Source organism: Abramis brama (assembly GCF_963993115.1).
Source record: "Abramis brama genome assembly, chromosome: 15".
Taxonomy (NCBI): Eukaryota; Metazoa; Chordata; class Actinopteri; order Cypriniformes; family Leuciscidae; genus Abramis; species Abramis brama.
Window position 1 is genome coordinate 35,302,612 of NC_139977.1, and position 18,473 is coordinate 35,321,084.

Below are 18,473 nucleotides of genomic sequence, written 5' to 3' on the forward strand. Positions count from 1 at the left end.
TAGTGGTCTCTGTGGGTCCACTGATATGTGTTGGGCTGTATTGGTGGGGGCATTAAATCCTAATGCAATATGTCCCAAACACACAGTTAAAAAAATAAATAAATTATGTAGTGGTTTAAATGGTAAAAGCCAATGGTTCCCATTTTAATATAAACCCATTAGAATTTCTGTGATGGTTTCCAACTTTTTTTAAGCTGGTCTGATCTTCTGTCCTTGTCTAAAGAAATAATTACACACACACAAATCATGCTTAATGTTTTATTATCAAGGTGAACACGTGAAATTCATCAGTATCTGTAAAATTCACCTACATGAGTTTCACAGCACTAACACTGTGTCAGCTTTGATCGCCTCGGTGAACACGTAATAAACGGGGCGTTACTTGCATTTTATGGTTGTCAGCTTTGTTGCATTACATTTACTTCACCAGGAGATGGTGCTGCAATTTCTATCTGAATGAAGCTTCGAGTAATGAAACATTTTCGACACAATTGTATCAGAAAGCAACAATGCTTCGAAACGCTTCATTTGGCCATCACTACCAATACCCAGAGCTGAGGAAAATAAACCCCAAGTGAAATACAACAAGCTCGGAGTTGACGACTCCTTTGACTCAAAGTGTGATTATCTGCTGTATATATAGACACCTCTTAACTCATTGATTGGGTTGATTAACTGATTGTGCTCCACAGGTGTTTAATTAGGGTTAATTATCTGAACGTGCTCCTCCCGAACTTTGTTAATAAAACATTATTTCTTAATATGCCAAATATGGTAGGGGTTGATCTTTGAGTATTATGATTGGATGGAATGGATATCGTGGTTAATGATTATTGTGTATAAATATGAGGCTTCTTCCTAACAAAACTTGAGAGTGTTATGGTACTATACTGTCTCTACTTAATCATTCTCTGCAAATTAGTCTAACTATCAGTGTTCAGGCCAGTGCTGTAGCAATGCATCACTTCTTTTCCATGATGTTTTCCCTGCTAGCCATTATTGGGCATGTGAGCACCGACCGGCCTTACAGATCTGAGTTAAAGGTGACGAATGGAATGGGTTGGGGATCGTGGGGGCCTAAGAGCATATGTCCGAGTGGAATGTACGCCATAGGGTTTAGTCTGAAGGTAAGTTGGGCATTGACTCTGTGGCTAATATGGTGGTGGATGAGCGCTTCAAAGATTCAAAACTATAGAGTTGCTGTTCATTTAATGCCAGGGAACTGCACCTGCTTAAGATTTAAGTGCCAGTATAATATTAAAGAGCATGAAGATAAATGTTACTAAGTTTTGGGTTAGAGTTTCTTTCAAGTGGAAGATTGTCTCAATGTTGTTTTAAGGTGGAAACAACTCAGTTGGGTGATGATACAGCGCTCAATGGGATTCGTCTTTACTGTTTCGATCGGTCCAAAGGTTCAAGCTCCCATGACTACACCGTAAATGAGTCCAACGTAGCAAAGTAATGGACTCCGATTATTAACAATTATTGCATTTAAGCTATTTAAGTAAATTGAGGATTTTCTTGAATAACAATGATTTAATCAGGCAACTGTTTTCTTCAGGTGGGGTACTTGGGTATTTATCAAATGGTGTCCTTCTGGATACTTGACATCTTTCCAGCTGAGAGTTGAATCTTCCCAAGGAGACGGAGATGATACGGCCGCAAACAACATCAAGTGAGTGTGTGCTGCTATAAGTTATAACCTCTCTTACCCAGTGTAAACCTCTTACACCATATCTTACCCATCCTGGTTTTATTTTGCCATTTAAGGACTCAGTTTTCCCCCATCAATAGTTTAGGTAATGTCACACTTGCAGTGGTGCTGCTGTTCAAGATTGTGATTGCTGCAGGTGATCATGCGACTGACACAACAGCACAATATATTTTATCATAATATTGTCACAATTTTTTTTTTCAGGTTCAAATGCAGTGGAGGTCAGGAGGTGGAGGGTGACGGCACAGACTGGGGCAACTGGGGCGACTGGAGTCCAACGTGTGAAGGAAAAGGAATCTGCGGCATACAGACCCTGGTAGAAGAGCCACAGGGAAGTGGAGACGACACCGCTCTCAATGACGTGATCATGCTCTGCTGTGATTAAGGTGATGTGATTTCAATCAAACTCAGACTGACACAGACACTGATGCTTCAGAAAGTTCATAAACCGATCGTAAAACCTATTCATATTCGTCAAGCGGTTTAGTCCCGATTTTCAGAAGAGACTCAATCACTTTATATGATGAGCAGATTTAATTTAGGCTTTTATCTACACACAAACTTTGATCAGCAAACATAAAAAGAAGCACTTAATGTGGAAGAACAAACTTCATGTTTTTCTAAAAGCTAAAACATTATATGTAATTGGTCCTCATTCGTCAAGCAAGCATGTTTCAGCTTCTATTTGTGCTTACTGATGTGTGTTATGTTTAAATCTGGATATGTGGTGAACCACCCCTTTAAAATAAAAATGTATAATATATATAAATAAAATATATTTTTGTTTTCTACAGTGGCAGTGAAGAGGTTCCCCAATGTGTCCAGAGGAGCTTTGGGGATTGCAGTGAATTCTAAGCTGGGGGAACTGAGACTGCTTGAAAGGAAAAAACATTATATATATATATATTTGATTTAGAATATGCTCCCTGCTTGATTGTGTTATATGTACATGTTTCAGACATCAAATAAAAATGTTCTTAAAATGTTACATGTGACTATTTTCTTAGACTGAAATATATGGAGGGCAAAATATATTTTGTGGTATATTTTGTTAAATGTTTTTAAAATATATTTTCTAAAATATACAAAATGTATTTATGTACATATATTTTGAAATGTATTTTAGCAAATATATTTTTTGGCTTTGTATTTTTTGAAATATATTTCAAAATATATTGTAGAATTTATTTTTTTCTTATCGTATGGGATATCTCCCACCACATGTACGTTTTTAGAGTTTTTCACTATCTCACTCTTTACTGTGCAGCTACAACTTAGTGTTTAGTAGGCTATATGACTTTGGCATTAGAGATCACTTGAATATATGGAATATACAGCTACAACTTATTGGTTGGTTCAGTTCGACTAGCTAATTTAAATAACGGTCAAGTTACAAAAAATAACATGTTAAAGTGTGTAAGCACATCAGTCTACTCATATTGTGTTAAATGCTTTAAAGTAAATACCCAAGTTGTGTAAACTTTAAACTACACATGGATGTGTAAAATAGATTTTTTTTTATATATACACTGTTTTCGTTAATGTGCAAATTAGAGTGTTACACATAATTTGTGTAATTTTTCCACATTCCTTCTAAGAGTAAAAGTTGCAGTGAAGTAAACTGTAAAGCAGACATGTCTTATGAAGTGTGATATGATGTTGCTGTAATACTGAATATCTCCAGTAGAGAGACACACTGATCCACTGAACCTCTAAAGCTCCACTCCTCCTGTCTTCATGTGTTTGTTCAGTCAGAGCTCAGATGTGTCATCTCTCACAATATCTCAGATATCATCCTCTTCTTCTGTACAGGACTGTTGAAGAGAGTTTGTCTGAGATCATACATGGACAGTTTTAAGACTAAAGACATGCTGGACTTGAAATGTCCCAAATTTGAACAATGCACAAGTTTTCAATGACCTCTTTATGTCATTCTTAAAGTAGGCTACTGTAAGGCTCAATCCCAATTCTATTTTATACCCCTTCGCCTCCCCCTAACCCTTGCCCCTTGAAACAGAGTGTCAAGGCGTAGAGGTGAAAATATTCCCCTAAGAAATGGGACACCACTACTACACCGTTACATGTCGTTATACATCGTCGCTAGCGCCTAGGCTACTGTATTTGCATAGAGCGATCCTGATTGGCTGACGCTTCCGTTGGCGGCGCTTCACTGGCGTTACTCGCGGCAGAAGTTGAAAAATTCTCAACTTCTGCCGCGAGCAACGCCAGTGAAGCGCCGCCGACGGATCCACAATTCTTTTCGGCAACACTTGACGTCACCCATTCAAAGTCAATGGGAAGCGTTGACGCTGACGCCCTGTGTGAACACACCGTAACCCCCAATTTCCACCAACTGCGGAACGGCTGCGGATCCGCTCCGGAACGGTGGCGGAGTCAATAGGTTTCCATTAAAGTCAATGTGTGTATTTTCACTGACTGCGGAACGGCTGCGTTCCGACTCCGGCGATCCGCAGCCCTCTGGAGCATTTACGCAGAGCTTCTGTTTTTGCTGGATGGATGCCGGAGAGCTCCGCAGCACTACAGGGCAGAGTGCGCAGGACAGGAAGTCGAGCAAAAAAACAGAACAAACCAAAAACAAAATAAAAGATCCGGTTAATTTTCTAAATAAAATACACCGTGATCATGGCGGATCATATTTCCCTACACTACACCTTGAAAACGTCATAATATACCATTCCTCATAACATTTTGATTATAGAAACTATATATCGCGCGATCATACGTGAATTAGCGAGATCTCGTGGGTCCTCGTGACTTCAGCTGTCAGTCATGGACGCAGCCGTACCGCAACAAATCCGGACCTGGTGGGTATTCATTCGATTCACATGACGTCACTGTAGCTTTGCGCCGCCATCTTTGCGACCGCGGCGGTCTCAGTAATGCCTGCAATGTGCAATATGTCGTGCAGTTGGCTGCAACAACAGCCGAAAGAAGAATCCTGAACTGGTATTTTCTATAACAAAAGAAGAGAGAATCATTTATTTAAAAGACTTGAAGTCTCATGTTGGTTTGTGGTTAATTATATTTCCATTATACTCTTAGTGGCCAAATATAGACAGATATCGACAGATAATGTTTTGTCTTCATTTTATTGTTGGATCTGTTTAAATGCACTTTATCATGGTAGCCTAAGTTAGTAAGATTTGGGGTTGTTTTGAATATAACTGTCTGTCTGTCTGTCTGTTAGTTAATACCTACATAAATCTAATAAATATTTTTCTGAAGTTCATAAAGATATTGTCTTCGTCACATGCGCTTTAGATGTTATTTTGTGTAAGTAACGTTAACGTTAGCTCTGCAGACGATGCATAATCTCAGCCTTGAAATGCATATTAAAGGATTAGTTCTTCCAAAAATGATAATTCTGCCGTCATTTACTCACCTTCATGTGCAAATCCTTAAATTTACTTTCCGTGGAAGACAAAGGGACATTTTTGAATGGAGAGACTTCTTGTCGATGTAATGAAAAGTGAATGAGTAACGTTAGCCTACTGGGGGCTGTCACGCAAAAAAATAAAATAGTAAAAGACAAAAAAACATCATAAAAGTGATCTAATACGACTCGTCTGTTATATTAATATCGTTATTTATTCATATAGCTTTATGTGACAAACAAACTGCAATTTAAGTCGTTATATTATCACTGACACTGAGCTTACCTCTTGATAGCTTTTAATCGCAGCCGAATCATTCAAAAAGATTCGACTCGAAAGATTCTTTCATTTCGATATTTGTGTGTAAACCTTCTCTCTGTAATTTAACATCTGTTCTTTCGGACAGATATGGCAGTCTTTTATGATATTCGGCTGATGTCTCTGGCTGTGCTGATGGACGGATTAGATAGATTCATTCATGCCAGCCGAACAGCTGCAGATTCATAGATTCATTCATGACATCGCCTCGACTCTCATGAACGCGCGCCATGCTCTATGACTTGAGTATTTCTTTCTATATCATGAAAGGCCAATTGGGGCAAGCATGGGGCAGATAATAATGGACTAAAGAAAACTGGGGCTAAAAAATAAGGATCGGAGCCTAAAATAGAAATTTTCTCCAGGTATCTCTGTCTCTCTCTCTCATTCAAATGGGCAGTTTGGGCGGCCAACCGGGCGAGTCGGTCGCAAATATGGCGGCGTTCTATTTGTAGTGACGTAGGTGGCATAATTGAAGGACGACGGAGCACGGAGTCGACACGCAGCGGAGCCGATCCGCAGCCGTTCCGCAGTTGGTGGAATTCCGGGGTAAGTCGCGTTTACACGCGTCTGGAGGTCTTGCTGCGCGAATGAGGCGTTTAGTGCGACGCGGTGGACGTGAAGTCGACTCATTCGCGCGTCCACTTCGCTTCAAACTTTTGCTTTTTACACGCGTCATATTGTTAACGAACTTTAACGATTTTTTTTGCAACCGTTTCTTTGAAGAACATTACCGTAAACATTGAATGTGAATGATAAGATTGAATGTGACAAAAATTGAATGTGACATAAAGAAAATGATTATTGGCAGTCATGTTGCCTCTAGCCGGTGTATGCAGGTACATTTCTCATACCCCTTCGTTTGAAGTGTGGTCCCGAAAAATCTCCGTTTCAGGGGCTATCTGGCCCTTCCCCCTTCCCCCTAAGAGAGTCTGCATTCTGTTCTAGGATCAGAGAAATGAACATTCATAATAACATGTATATCATGACTTTATATGAGGATTTCTCAGATATCAACCTTTCAACTCAAACTCATTTTCATTTTCACTCTAAAGCCTCTGCTGTGTTGAGTGTGAGAGTGTGTTTAGTTGCACATCAACACAGAGACACATCTGAGAATTGTTTCACAGCTTTTATTTGAATAACAGTGTTTCTGCATCTCCGGGATGCAGTTTTAATGGAAACTGAGGAAACAGAACATTTAAACAGTTTAACGGTCATCAGAATCAGAAACCCTTTTCGTCTTCAAAACATTTATGTACATTTATAACACTATACTTGATTAAATTTGCATAATAATTACAAGAAACTAGTTAACATTGGGAGGGTATTTCTTTCTATTGACTGGCTTTATCAATCTCTATTATTATTATTATTATTATACATTTTTTCTTCTATTTCTGAAAGCTGTGAAAACACTATTGTGGAGTTTATTTTGCTATTTGAGCAAATCGGAACACAAAAACATATATTAAATGTAGTATTTACAGAAGTTTGCCCAACTATGACGACTTATGCTTCTGAGAAACCTGGAAGTGTAACAAAAAGGGTCATGGTGTGTATAATTCTGAACGGTCACACTAAATGCGTCTTTAACACGCTTTGTGTTTATTGTGCAATTTATACGCGAAAATTAGTTTTTACGTGCATATGATACGCATGTGTGGGTTTAGTAGTGGTGTGTGGGGTGAGTGTGTATTACACGCAACGTGAAAACCATAAATCATTATAGAAACCTTTTTTTAAAAAATACAGAAAACGATACTCGGTTACTCACGTAACCTCGGTTCTCTCTAGAGAGGGAACGAGTATTGCGTAAGCTTGCTTACGCTGTGGGAAAGTCTTCTTTTCTCGAGATACTGAAGCCAAAAATTATCCTTAATTTCATTTTTTGTCAACGCAGTGCAGCTGCGGGCAGCTGAGCTAGAGCGGCATACTGCGCGCTCATTGGCTGCCGCGCGGCAACTGCTTAAGCCTACCAGTGAGCCTGGCGTGACGTCACGCCCAATGAGGGCGCACGCGTCACAGCCCGCCAGAATGGGCGGCGTCAGAGCGTATATAAGGAAGGCTCGTAGGCTATATTCTCTGTTTTCTGTCGAATGAAGCGACACGAGCTACAGGCGTCAAGCACGGCAGGGAAGGCAATACTCGTTCCCTCTCTAGAGAGAACCGAGGTTACGTGAGTAACCGAGTATCGTTCTCTTACGAGAGGTTCTCTCGTATTGCGTAAGCTTGCTTACGCTGCGGGAACCCCTTGTCCACGCCGTGCGAGCCTAACGATCACATATGACTCTTTATGAAGAGCATAGAGGTGAAAAACAGGTGGCCAGCGGTGCGGGCCAACACATGTTCATAAGCACATCTAGGGAACACAAGAACGGCACGGCCGGTCTATGCATACTGAAACCCTGAGCGTGCAGCTCAACAGACAAGCTAGTCAATAGTACAGCCTGTGCACAAGAGCAGGACGTGACACGACTAGACTGACAGAAGTTTTGCCTGCAGGGCGGGAACTTCCAGGTTATAAAACCTAACAAAAGTGGAGGGGGACGCCCAGCCCGCCGCCATACAAATGTCATGAATGGAAATCCCGCTGGACCATGCCCACGATGAGGCCATGCCTCTGGTGGAATGAGCCCGTATGCCCAACGGACATTGCAGGTCTTTTGACGCATATGCTGCCGCAATAGCGTCCACTATCCATCTGGATAGCGTCTGTTTCGAGGCGGCGCGACCCTAAGCGCGCCCTCCAAACGAAACGAAAAGCTGCTCTGAGAGCCTGAAGGCTGCAGAGCGCGTGACATAACACCTTAATGCCCTGACCGGGCAAAGGCGGTTAACACCCTCCTCACTGCCGGATGACGGCAGGGCCGCTAGGGTAATGACTTGAGCCCTAAATGGAGTACCTAACACTTTGGGGACATAACCGTGCTTCGGTTTGAGAATGGCTAACGAGTCGTTAGGTCCAAACTCGAGGCACGACGCGCTGACAGACAGCGCATGCAAATCACCCACTCGTTTGACTGAAGCCAGAGCTAGCAGAAAAACGGTCTTAAACGTCAAGTATTTCAACTCCACAGAGTCCAAAGGCTCGAATGGATGCACTTTCAGGGACTCTAGGACCAGAGACAGGTCCCAAATAGGGACTGACGGGGGCCGGGGAGGGTTCATCCTCCTGGCCCCGCACAGAAAGCGGGTGATGAGTTCATCCCTGCCCAGTGAGCGGCCGCGCGCCGAATCGGCGAACGCTGCTATGGCCGCGACGTAAACCTTGAGCGTGGAGGGGGACCTGCCCGCGTCCAACATCTCTTGGAGAAAGTTCAATACCTGTGGAACTCCACAGGACTGAGCATTAGAACCCATTTTCACACACCACTTGTTAAACACCGACCATTTAGATGCATAGAGCCGCCTCGTCGAGGGGGCTCTGGACTGCGTGATCGTGTTAATTACCCCTTCTGGCAGATCAACGAATATCCGTTGATTTCCCACGCATGCAGAGACCAGTGCTCTGGATGGGGATGCAGAATCGATCCTCGGGCTTGAGAGAGAAGATCTCTCTTCACCGGAATCGGCCACGGGGCTGTGCCTGCCAGCCTCATTAGCTCGGGAAACCATGGTTGGTTTTCCCAGCGTGGGGCTATGAGGAGCACTGCGCAGTTCGCCTCTCTGATCCTCGCTAGCACTTGAGGCAGCATCGAGATCGGGGGGAACGCATACAGCGGAACGCTGGGCCAGGTCTGGGCCAGCGCGCTCTCGTGTTTTGAGAAAAACCTCTGGCACTGAGCGTTCTCGCTCGCGGCGAAGAGGTCGATCTCCGCTTTGCCAAAACGATGCCAAAGCGCTTGGACCGTCTGGCGGTGTAGAGACCATTCCCCTGGGGGAACGTTGTCCCTGGACAGTCTGTCCGGGCCGTCGTTGAAACGACCGGGTACATGAGCTGCCCTTAGGGAGCGCAGCGGGCCCTGAGCCCAGGATAGGAGGCGCTCTGTGAGAGCGCGCAGGGCTCTGGATCTGATTCCGCCCTGGCGGTTCACGTAGGACACTACTGACATGTTGTCCGAGCGGACTAGCACATGGTGTCCCCGTAGAAGTGGTAGAAAGTGCTACAGCGCTTTCTCGACCGCCAGCATCTCTAGACAGTTTATGTGAAGGCTTTTCTCCGTATTCGACCACCGGCCGCAAATCGGCCTGCCCTCGTGAGTCGCTCCCCAACCCATGTTGGACGCGTCTGTCGAGACCACTTTGCGGTGTGTGATGACACCCATCGTCACTCCCCGCTGATACCATTCGGCCGCCAGCCAGGGCTGCAGGGCTGAAACGCAGCGCTGAGACACTCTGACTGGTGCACGGCCCGACATCCATGCTTTGCGGGACACTTCCGACTTTAGCCAGCACTGAAGCGGGCGCATTCGAAGTAAACCCAGCTGCAGAACCGCTGCGGCTGACGCCATATGGCCCAAAAGCCTCTGAAAGGTTTTTAGGGGAAAAACTTTTCCCAGCTGAACAGAAGCGGCGAGGTGCCGAACACGGCGCGCGCGCTGTGTTGACAGTCTGGCCGTCATCGCCGCCGAATCCAGATCTATACCCAGGAAAGTGATAGACTGGCTGGGGGTTAGAGAGCTCTTGTCCCAGTTCACGGAAAGACCCAGGCTTTCCAAATGACCGAGAAGCGCTTTCTTGTGAGAAACTAGTTCCTCTGTTGACTGCGCTATAATGAGCCAATCGTCCAGATAGTTCAGAATTCGCATCCCTTTCGATCTCAGGGGTGCGAGGGCCGCGTCCATGCACTTCGTAAAGGTACGGGGTGCCAGGGACAGGCCGAACGGCAGGACGGTGTACTGATATGCCTGACCGTCGAAGGCGAATCTCAAGAATGGCCTGTGACGGGGAATAATCTGAATCTGAAAATACGCGTCTTTCAGATCGAGAGAGATGAACCAGTCCCCCGGGCGAATCTGCGCGAGGATTTGACCGGTCGTGAGCATTTTGAACGGTCGTTTCACTAGCGCTTTGTTCAAATATCTCAGATCTAATATAGGTCTGAGCGCTCCGCCCTTCTTGGGTACGAGGAAATAGCGGCTGTATAAGCCTGCCTCGGTAGCCAGAGGGTGAACCCGTTCTATCGCACCTTTGTGCAGTAAATTCGCTATTTCTGTGTGAAGCAGATGGGCTGCATCTGCCTTCACTTGTGTCTCGACCCGGGCGCGAAAACGCGGGGGGCGGCGAGCGAATTGAAGCGAATAGCCCTTTATCACTGTATTTAATACCCATTCCGACATTCCCGGAATAGCTTTCCATGCATTCGCACTCATAGCTAGGGGTCGGATTGCCTCCGGGTCCCGCCGCACAGCGCGGGACGGGGAGCCTGTGGCGGTATGTGCGCGAGTCGCGCAGTGACAGTGAGGGGAAACGGGGGCTCGCTGATAGCGGCAGCCGGCTGAGTGACGCTGTGAGAGAGCATTTTGAGGGACGGCTCGCGGCGCGGAAGCGGGGCGGGCTTGTGAGTGTGTACATGAGAGTGTGCGTGCTGTATAGCGGGCACAGGACTCTTTATTAACACACAGCCGGCGGCGGAGTGCTTTCGTCCCCGAATGTGTGAGACAGAGCGGGCACTGTGTAGGTGTGAGCACTGGGTTGTGGGCACGTGACCTACAGCTAACACTCGAGCGGCCGTAGTGCGCTTTATGTGAGTGCACTCTGTGGGGTACACAGGGGAGATTGTGCTTGTGTGTAGTGATGAACATGGGGCTGCGTGCAGGAGGCTGAGTTTTAGAGCGGCCTGCAGCGGAGCTCGAGCGGCGGGGTAGGAAGAGGTTCATGGCCTGTGACGCCTTCTGAACTTCCGAGAAGCTGTCCACGAAGCCACTTACCGCGGGGCCGAAGAGGCCGGCGGGTGAGAGCGGGGCGTTAAGAAAGACGGACCGCTCTTGCTCTCCCATGTCGGCTAGCGTTAGCCAGAGGTGGCGCTCAATGACAGTCAGCGAAGCCATAGATCGTCCGATCGCTTGGGCTGCTGTTTTCGTCGTGCGAAGGGAGAGATCCGTCGCACTGCGCAGGTCGGTCAAAGCAGATTTGTCAAGTTTTGAGGGCAGTCTTTGAGCGCCATCTCGCGGATGGGGGGCAAAAATGCGCTGCAACCGCTGGTTCGACCAGAGGAATCCGGTCATACCCTTTCTCCGTGGCTCCGTCCATGCGAGATAGAGTCGATGAGGCTGGAGGCTCTCATTGGGCGTGCGCGCCCTCATTGGGCGTGACGTCACGCCAGGCTCACTGGTAGGCTTAAGCAGTTGCCGCGCGGCAGCCAATGAGCGCGCAGTATGCCGCTCTAGCTCAGCTGCCCGCAGCTGCACTGCGTTGACAAAAAATGAAATTAAGGATAATTTTTGGCTTCAGTATCTCGAGAAAAGAAGACTTTCCCGCAGCGTAAGCAAGCTTACGCAATACGAGAGAACCTCTCGTAAGAGAACAGCAGCAACAACATGCTTCATGAAAAATAATTTTTTAACATGTAAAAGGCAGAATGCTTTTTGTAACAAAATTTGAATGAATGGAAGTTACTGTGGCATGTGATGCAAATTTAAATAACACTTTAGATTTAGAAGAAAAATTTAATACAACAGCAATATGCAAACAGAAATATGGGCAACGAAGGCTCAGTAAACGTGGAAAGAACGGAAAAGCAAAGGATGAGTCTCTGTTTTTATCCTGACATCACGAGTGAAGATGCCGTCAGGAGCCTGAGAGTCCAGACGAGACTTTAGTGGCTGTTTCGGAAAATAATAACAAGATACATTAATAATAAAGTCATAACTAAAAAACTGTAGCAACTGAAGCATCATAGATGCCTGTATGAAATTATGCCCAATACTCAAATCACATTCATCATCTTAAATATTATTGTATCATTTTTAAATATTAGCATGTTAAAATTATAAGTAACACTTCACGGTTAATAAGTTAACATAAACTAAAAATGATCAATACTTCTACAGCATTCAAGTCAAGTCTCCTTTATTTATATAGCATAATCTTAATCTTAAAATTGAATCTTAGTTAATATTAATATCAGCGTTTACTACATTATTAAAATCAAAGGTTAAATTTGTTAACATTAGTTAATACACTGTGAACTAACATGAACACACAATGAAAAGCTGTAACTAACAGCTTTAAAAAAAGATTAATACAGATTAATAAATACGGTCACATATGTATTGCTCATTGTTATTTAATACATAAACTAATGTTAACTGATGAACCTTATTGTAAAGTGTTACCAAAAGATGTAATTTTTCTTTGTCCAGAAAAATGTTCATGATCAAGTAAATATTACAATTGAAATATTGATGATTTCCACTACAAAAATTATGTTCTTGCTCAGTATTTTGACTTGTTTTCCAGTACAAATATCGAAACATTCATTCAAATGAAGTGAGTTTATGATTAAAACAAGAACAAATATCTGCCAAAGTGGGCAGAAAAAGAAACTTAATTAAAAAAAGAAGGGAAAACAGAATTATATTTCTGACACCATTTGCATATATTTGTTCTTGTTTTAATCCATTAGAAACAAGATTTAATATCTTCAGTCATTTTGCTTCTCCAATAAATGTATCTTGATTTATAAATAATCTTGTTTTATAAAACAAGACAAAAATACTAAAGAAAGATTATCAATTTTTGCAGCAATGTAACTTTGTTTCCTCTCTGCTTATGATGTATCAATATCTCACCTGATATTTGGTCTTCTCTGACACACCAGAAGGACACTTTACAGTGGAGACTGAGGATAAACACACACATCTGGTTATCTTCATAATTAAATACAGCAGATTAATTCATTCTACAAATCCAGCACATCCACAGACAACATTAGAACAAGGAAATAACTGTGTAATGTACAGTAAGAACAAGTCTGATGTCTTTCCAGGAGATATGCTACTATCGACGCTGGCGATATGTTTATGCCCTAAATCAATACATGATTAACTAACTGTATTTTTCTATGTACATTTTTGAAATGCACTTTCTGTAAAGCTGCTTTGAAACAATATGTATTGTGAAAAGCGCTATACAATTAAATTTGAATTGAAATGAATTGAATTGAATTGTTTTTAATGTGCAGTTGATAAAGCCTTTCATACGCTAATAACAAAAGATCAATATTGGTTTTAGATGGGTTTAATTATTCAGAATATCATGAAATGAATGATGTTGAACGAGTGTAATGGATCACACAAGGACACGAGGAACGAAAGGGTTAATCACAACCTTAAGCAATTTATGGTAACACTTTATTTTGATAGTCTACTTTAGACATTCTTCTATAACTTTGCAACTACATGTCAGCTAACTCTCATTAAGAGTTATTCATTATACTCAGAGTATTAGTGTTGATTATTGTTGATGATCAGAAGATCCACGGTTTGGATTGTGACCGGCTGATATTGTTTTACTCACAGTTCGGTCTTATATCATACAAACTCCTCCATCTGATGAGGTTTACACTATCACTGGTGTGTGTTTTCATCTCTCTCTCTCCTGTCTTCATGCATTTACTCATTTAATATTCATTCATTAATCTCTTATCTGGAGTGACACTGTAGTAAATAATAAATCACAAATGACAGTAAATAAAGTATTTCATTTAAAGATCAAATAATCCAGTGATCAAATCCATAATCCATATGAAAATGTTTGATTACAAAGCTCCTTAAAATAGTAAAGTACTTAAGATTAAATAAATGACTGCCCTAAAAACACATATTAATATTTTAAAATGATGTTCAAATATATCACCTGTGTTGAGAGGAAATGTAGGATTATCCAGTGCAGCGTTCATGTTCATAACCATTGAATATGATGAATATAAAGTCACACACGAGGATCCGCAGTGAACATGTAAGGGAGAAGTTTTCTTCAGACTGCTGGACTTGTGTGTTCAGTAGAGGCGGGCGGATCGATCCTGAAGTATCGATATATCGTGATCAGTGTTTGGAATAACGGCGTTTAAAAGAACGGCGTTAGGTAACGGCGTTATTTTTTCAGTAACGGGGTAATCTAACTAATTACTTTTCCCGCCGTTACAACGCCGTTAACATTACTGGACGTTAAATGCGGTGCGTTACTATGCATTGATTGAATAAACTGTGTAATCCGAATGCACCCCTGGCTCACACAGCGAGTGAGGAGGTGGGTTAATAACAAGGTAAGCGATTATGATTGGCTAAGGCAGAATCATGTGTTTCATGGTAGCCAATCAGAGCCAGTGTTTTTACACACATGCCAGCACACGCGCCACACACACACACACCAGGAGCCTGTACCATGAAGGTAGCTGAACAAACTCGGGGTTACAGGATTAGTTTTGAGTTGACAAAACCAAACCGATGCGATCAGGCTTTATTGGTGCCATGACCCAGCTCATCAACTTTCTCTGTCAACTCAGGCTTTGAGCTTTAAGCTATGATTACTCCACGCGCGCGTGCACATACCAAAGTCACGTTGGCACCGAACAACCAATCGCGTTCGATATGGATAGAGCGAGAGCGATATATTTTTCCGCGGAGGGGCAAGAGATAATCATTCAGAATTACCATGAATTTAAATATGTATTTCAAGCTCGAAACAATACGGTCTGCTGCCAAAAAGAAGATAAGACTGTTGGAGAAAGATTGCTATGGAAGCTTGTTTCCGCCACAAAATAAAAAAAAAAAAAAGATAATTGCGACTTTTTATCTCACAATTGCGAGTTTACATCTCGCAATTCTGACTTTATTTCTCAGAATTGTGAGATATAAAGTCAGAATTGCGTGAAATAAAGTCAGAATTCTGATAATTGCGAGGAGTTAATACAGTGTCCCTGTTGAAGCCAACACACATACACACAGTCTCCCACACAGAGGTCAGTATGCAACAGACAGAACACCAGAAACATAACCTGCTTTACAACAGTTATGCTTTATTGGCATACTTTTATTTATTAGGGTGAAGGAAATGATGAAGACACTGTCTGTGTGTTCTGAGACAGCTGCTGAGGTGAATGCATAGGGCTTTTAAGTTTTTACTATGGCAAACATTTTAATGTGTGGCTAAAAAAGGGACTTGCCCTTACACATCTCTTTTATTGTAGGATTTTTCACAACCTGACAGAAACTGAAGCCTCTACCGTCTACCTCAATGGGCTTCAGAACAAATGTGAACAAGGATTTAAAAACCTTGACATAAATTACAGTCAGTCCTGTGTTTGTACGTAGGAAGTCAAGGAACTTTTTTGTGATTTGATTAGCCTCCAGAAAACTTGTAAAGATCATGTTTGTGGTGGAATTATGTTTCAGGAGGAAACAGACTCAGTCAGGGCCCTGTACAATAGGAGTCTTGAACTAGACTGCACACTAAATGAGTCTCAAACTAGACTGCACACTAAAGGAGCTGGACTGTGAGCTGAGGAGGCTCCAAATAAAAAAATAAAAAATTGGAGATCAAACAGCTGGATAAAACTGACCTCAGTATTTGAACTTTTTTAACCAAGCAACACGAATATTTATTAATGCAACTTTCTCTTGCTCTCTTTCTTTCTTCCTCCCATCCCACAAAACCAATAAAACAGTTTGAGGCCTATCTGCAGTTTCTGTGCTTTTGTTAAGTGTAATATTGTATGGTGATTGCGTCTACATATGCATCAGCTGGGTGGTCAAGTGTGATCGGGTCACACTCATAGGGGAGAAGCTGATTTTGTGGTGGTTCTCGCTCCTTTCTACTGGTGGCTATATTGTGCAGAATAGCATGCAGGCACTATCTGTGATGCCCGCTCTGGTGACTCTTAAGGGCCGAACACAGTTGAAACGTGCCTTTAGGAGGCCAAAGGTCATCTCTATCTTCACTCTGGTTTTACTGAGGGCCACACTGAAGCGGTGCTGTGGCCCTGTCTGAGGGTCATGATGGGGGGTTATTGTGTATAGGTTTTTCTGACCTAATTCAAATTAACAGTGTTTTGTACTGTACCAAATGTAACTTTCTTTCCTCAAAGCGCTGACACAACACAGACTCACAGAAAATTCCTGGTCATGCACTGGAGCCAGGCCATTTGGCATCCAAACTTGTGATCATACGTTCATGACCACAAGTCATCTGCAGATGAAATGTTTAGTAGATAATTGTTATATATGTTAATGTTACTTACTATTAATTTAAAGATTCATCTCACAGAAAATAATCATCTCACATGAAGGCCTACTTGAACATTAAGGCTGTGAAAGGACTTCCTATTAACATAATGTGCCTCATGTTCTCCTGGAGCAGTGGAGATTGCAACATGTGTGCAGTCTATTGCTCCAATAACTCTAGGGAATCCTATCATAAGATTAACAGAATAATAATAAAAAAAGATTTTAAATAATTCTTAACATGTAGGCTACTGTATTGTATAGTATACATTTTTTAAATTTGCTTTTTGAAAGAAAAAAAATGTGTTCATGTGATGTCGCCCTATCAATCTTACCGGCAATTTTATAAAAGCCCTATATTTATGGACATGGTCAATAAATGTCCGGGGAACTCTATGAAACTATTACTCCTGCAGCGCGAGGACCACCTTGTGAAAAAACGCAATGCAATACCATTTGCGGTACAGTAAGTGCATGACGTGTCGTTCGTGCAGTTCGACGTGTCAAATTCCTTATGTGCGGCCCAAGAAGTTTGCAAAAATAAGATATTCCTTCCGCGGAAAATCTGTATCTTTCAAACAAAACTCTTGAAACTCTTTCTCTACGAAGTGCTCGTCTAACAATTTGCACTGAGATGTCCACAGGTTTTTATTTTTATTTTGCTTATGAACAATCAAATAACAAATAAGGAAAAAAATTAAAAGGTGAAGACATTGCAACAGACACTGGGAATTAGTTACGTCACCTATATGTTTCTTTGCTCACAGCTGATTGGTCAAACTTCAGTCTGAGATCTTGAATCCAGAACATAACCTGCCCCGGAGCAGGTTAGCCGTGCAGCGTAAGATACCATGGCAACGAACACCGATTAAAGCCGAGGCTACTTTCATAGTACCTAAAACCCAGGGTTGGCGGAAACTAAGCTGAAACATAGCTGGCTAGCCACCTAATCCGGCTTCATGGTACAGGCCCCAGCTAAACAGAGATTCGATGAAGCAGCAGCAGAGATGGCGAGTCAGGAGCAATCCGATGAAAAGTTGGCATTTTCAAGGTGGAGATATAAGCACTACTTCAAATTCATTGAGGTCAAAGGCAAGAACTAGGGGTGGAACGGTACATGTAGGCCTATTCGTATTGAACCGAAAGAGAGAGAGAGAGAGAGAGAGAGAGAGAGAGAGAGAGAGAGAGAGAGGCGCGGGCGCGATCGAAAAGTTGCAAAGTGTTTACATTTGTGTGTGTGTGTGAGAGAGAGAGAGAGAAAGAGAGACGCGGGCGCGATCGGAGAGTCGCAAAGTGTTTACATTTGTGTGCGTGCGCGTGTGTGTGTGGCACGGACGCGACCGAACAGTGGAAACATAAAAACATAATCCGTAATTTTGTTTGTACAGGACATTCACACTGCAAAGTGTTTAAGTTACTGCTAATTAAAATGAAGAAAAACAAAGGTTTATTAATTTAATAAATAAACTAATTATATAAAACATATATAATGTTATATAATGTGCACAGTCAGTGCACTACAAATAAACTGGTTCAATGCCTTTACTTTGTTAATAAAACTTTTAATAAAAAAATGAGAGAGGTCGATTTAATTTGCAGTGTTAAATGCACTGTTGCCAGTAAGTTACTGTAATTAGGATTTACAGTACATCACCGTTTTCAGTTTTAAAGTATGGTACTGTAATTGTGTAATACAGTGCATTACTGTAAAAACAAGGCTAATCAGTACACTACTGTAAATATTTTTTATTTGTACTAAATTAGATTTCATAATTTTGATATATAATTCATTTTATTTTTATCCTTCATAAATACTACTAACATACAAACCAATTAGACAAAGTTATTACAAAATACCATTTTTTTATTTAAAACATT

The 18,473-nt window shown here is 42.3% G+C and overlaps 1 protein-coding gene across 1 annotated transcript; it reads left to right on the forward strand.

The window, feature by feature from the left end:
* Nucleotides 1–977: 977 nt before the first annotated feature.
* LOC311097962 (vitelline membrane outer layer protein 1-like) lies at nucleotides 978–2,099 on the forward strand (the record flags this gene model as incomplete). Its single annotated transcript, XM_084137972.1, has 4 exons — nucleotides 978–1,127; nucleotides 1,340–1,458; nucleotides 1,562–1,675; nucleotides 1,919–2,099. The coding sequence occupies 4 exons, from the start codon at nucleotides 978–980 to the stop codon at nucleotides 2,097–2,099; spliced, it is 564 nt and encodes a 187-aa protein (XP_083994098.1).
* Nucleotides 2,100–18,473: the final 16,374 nt, after the last annotated feature.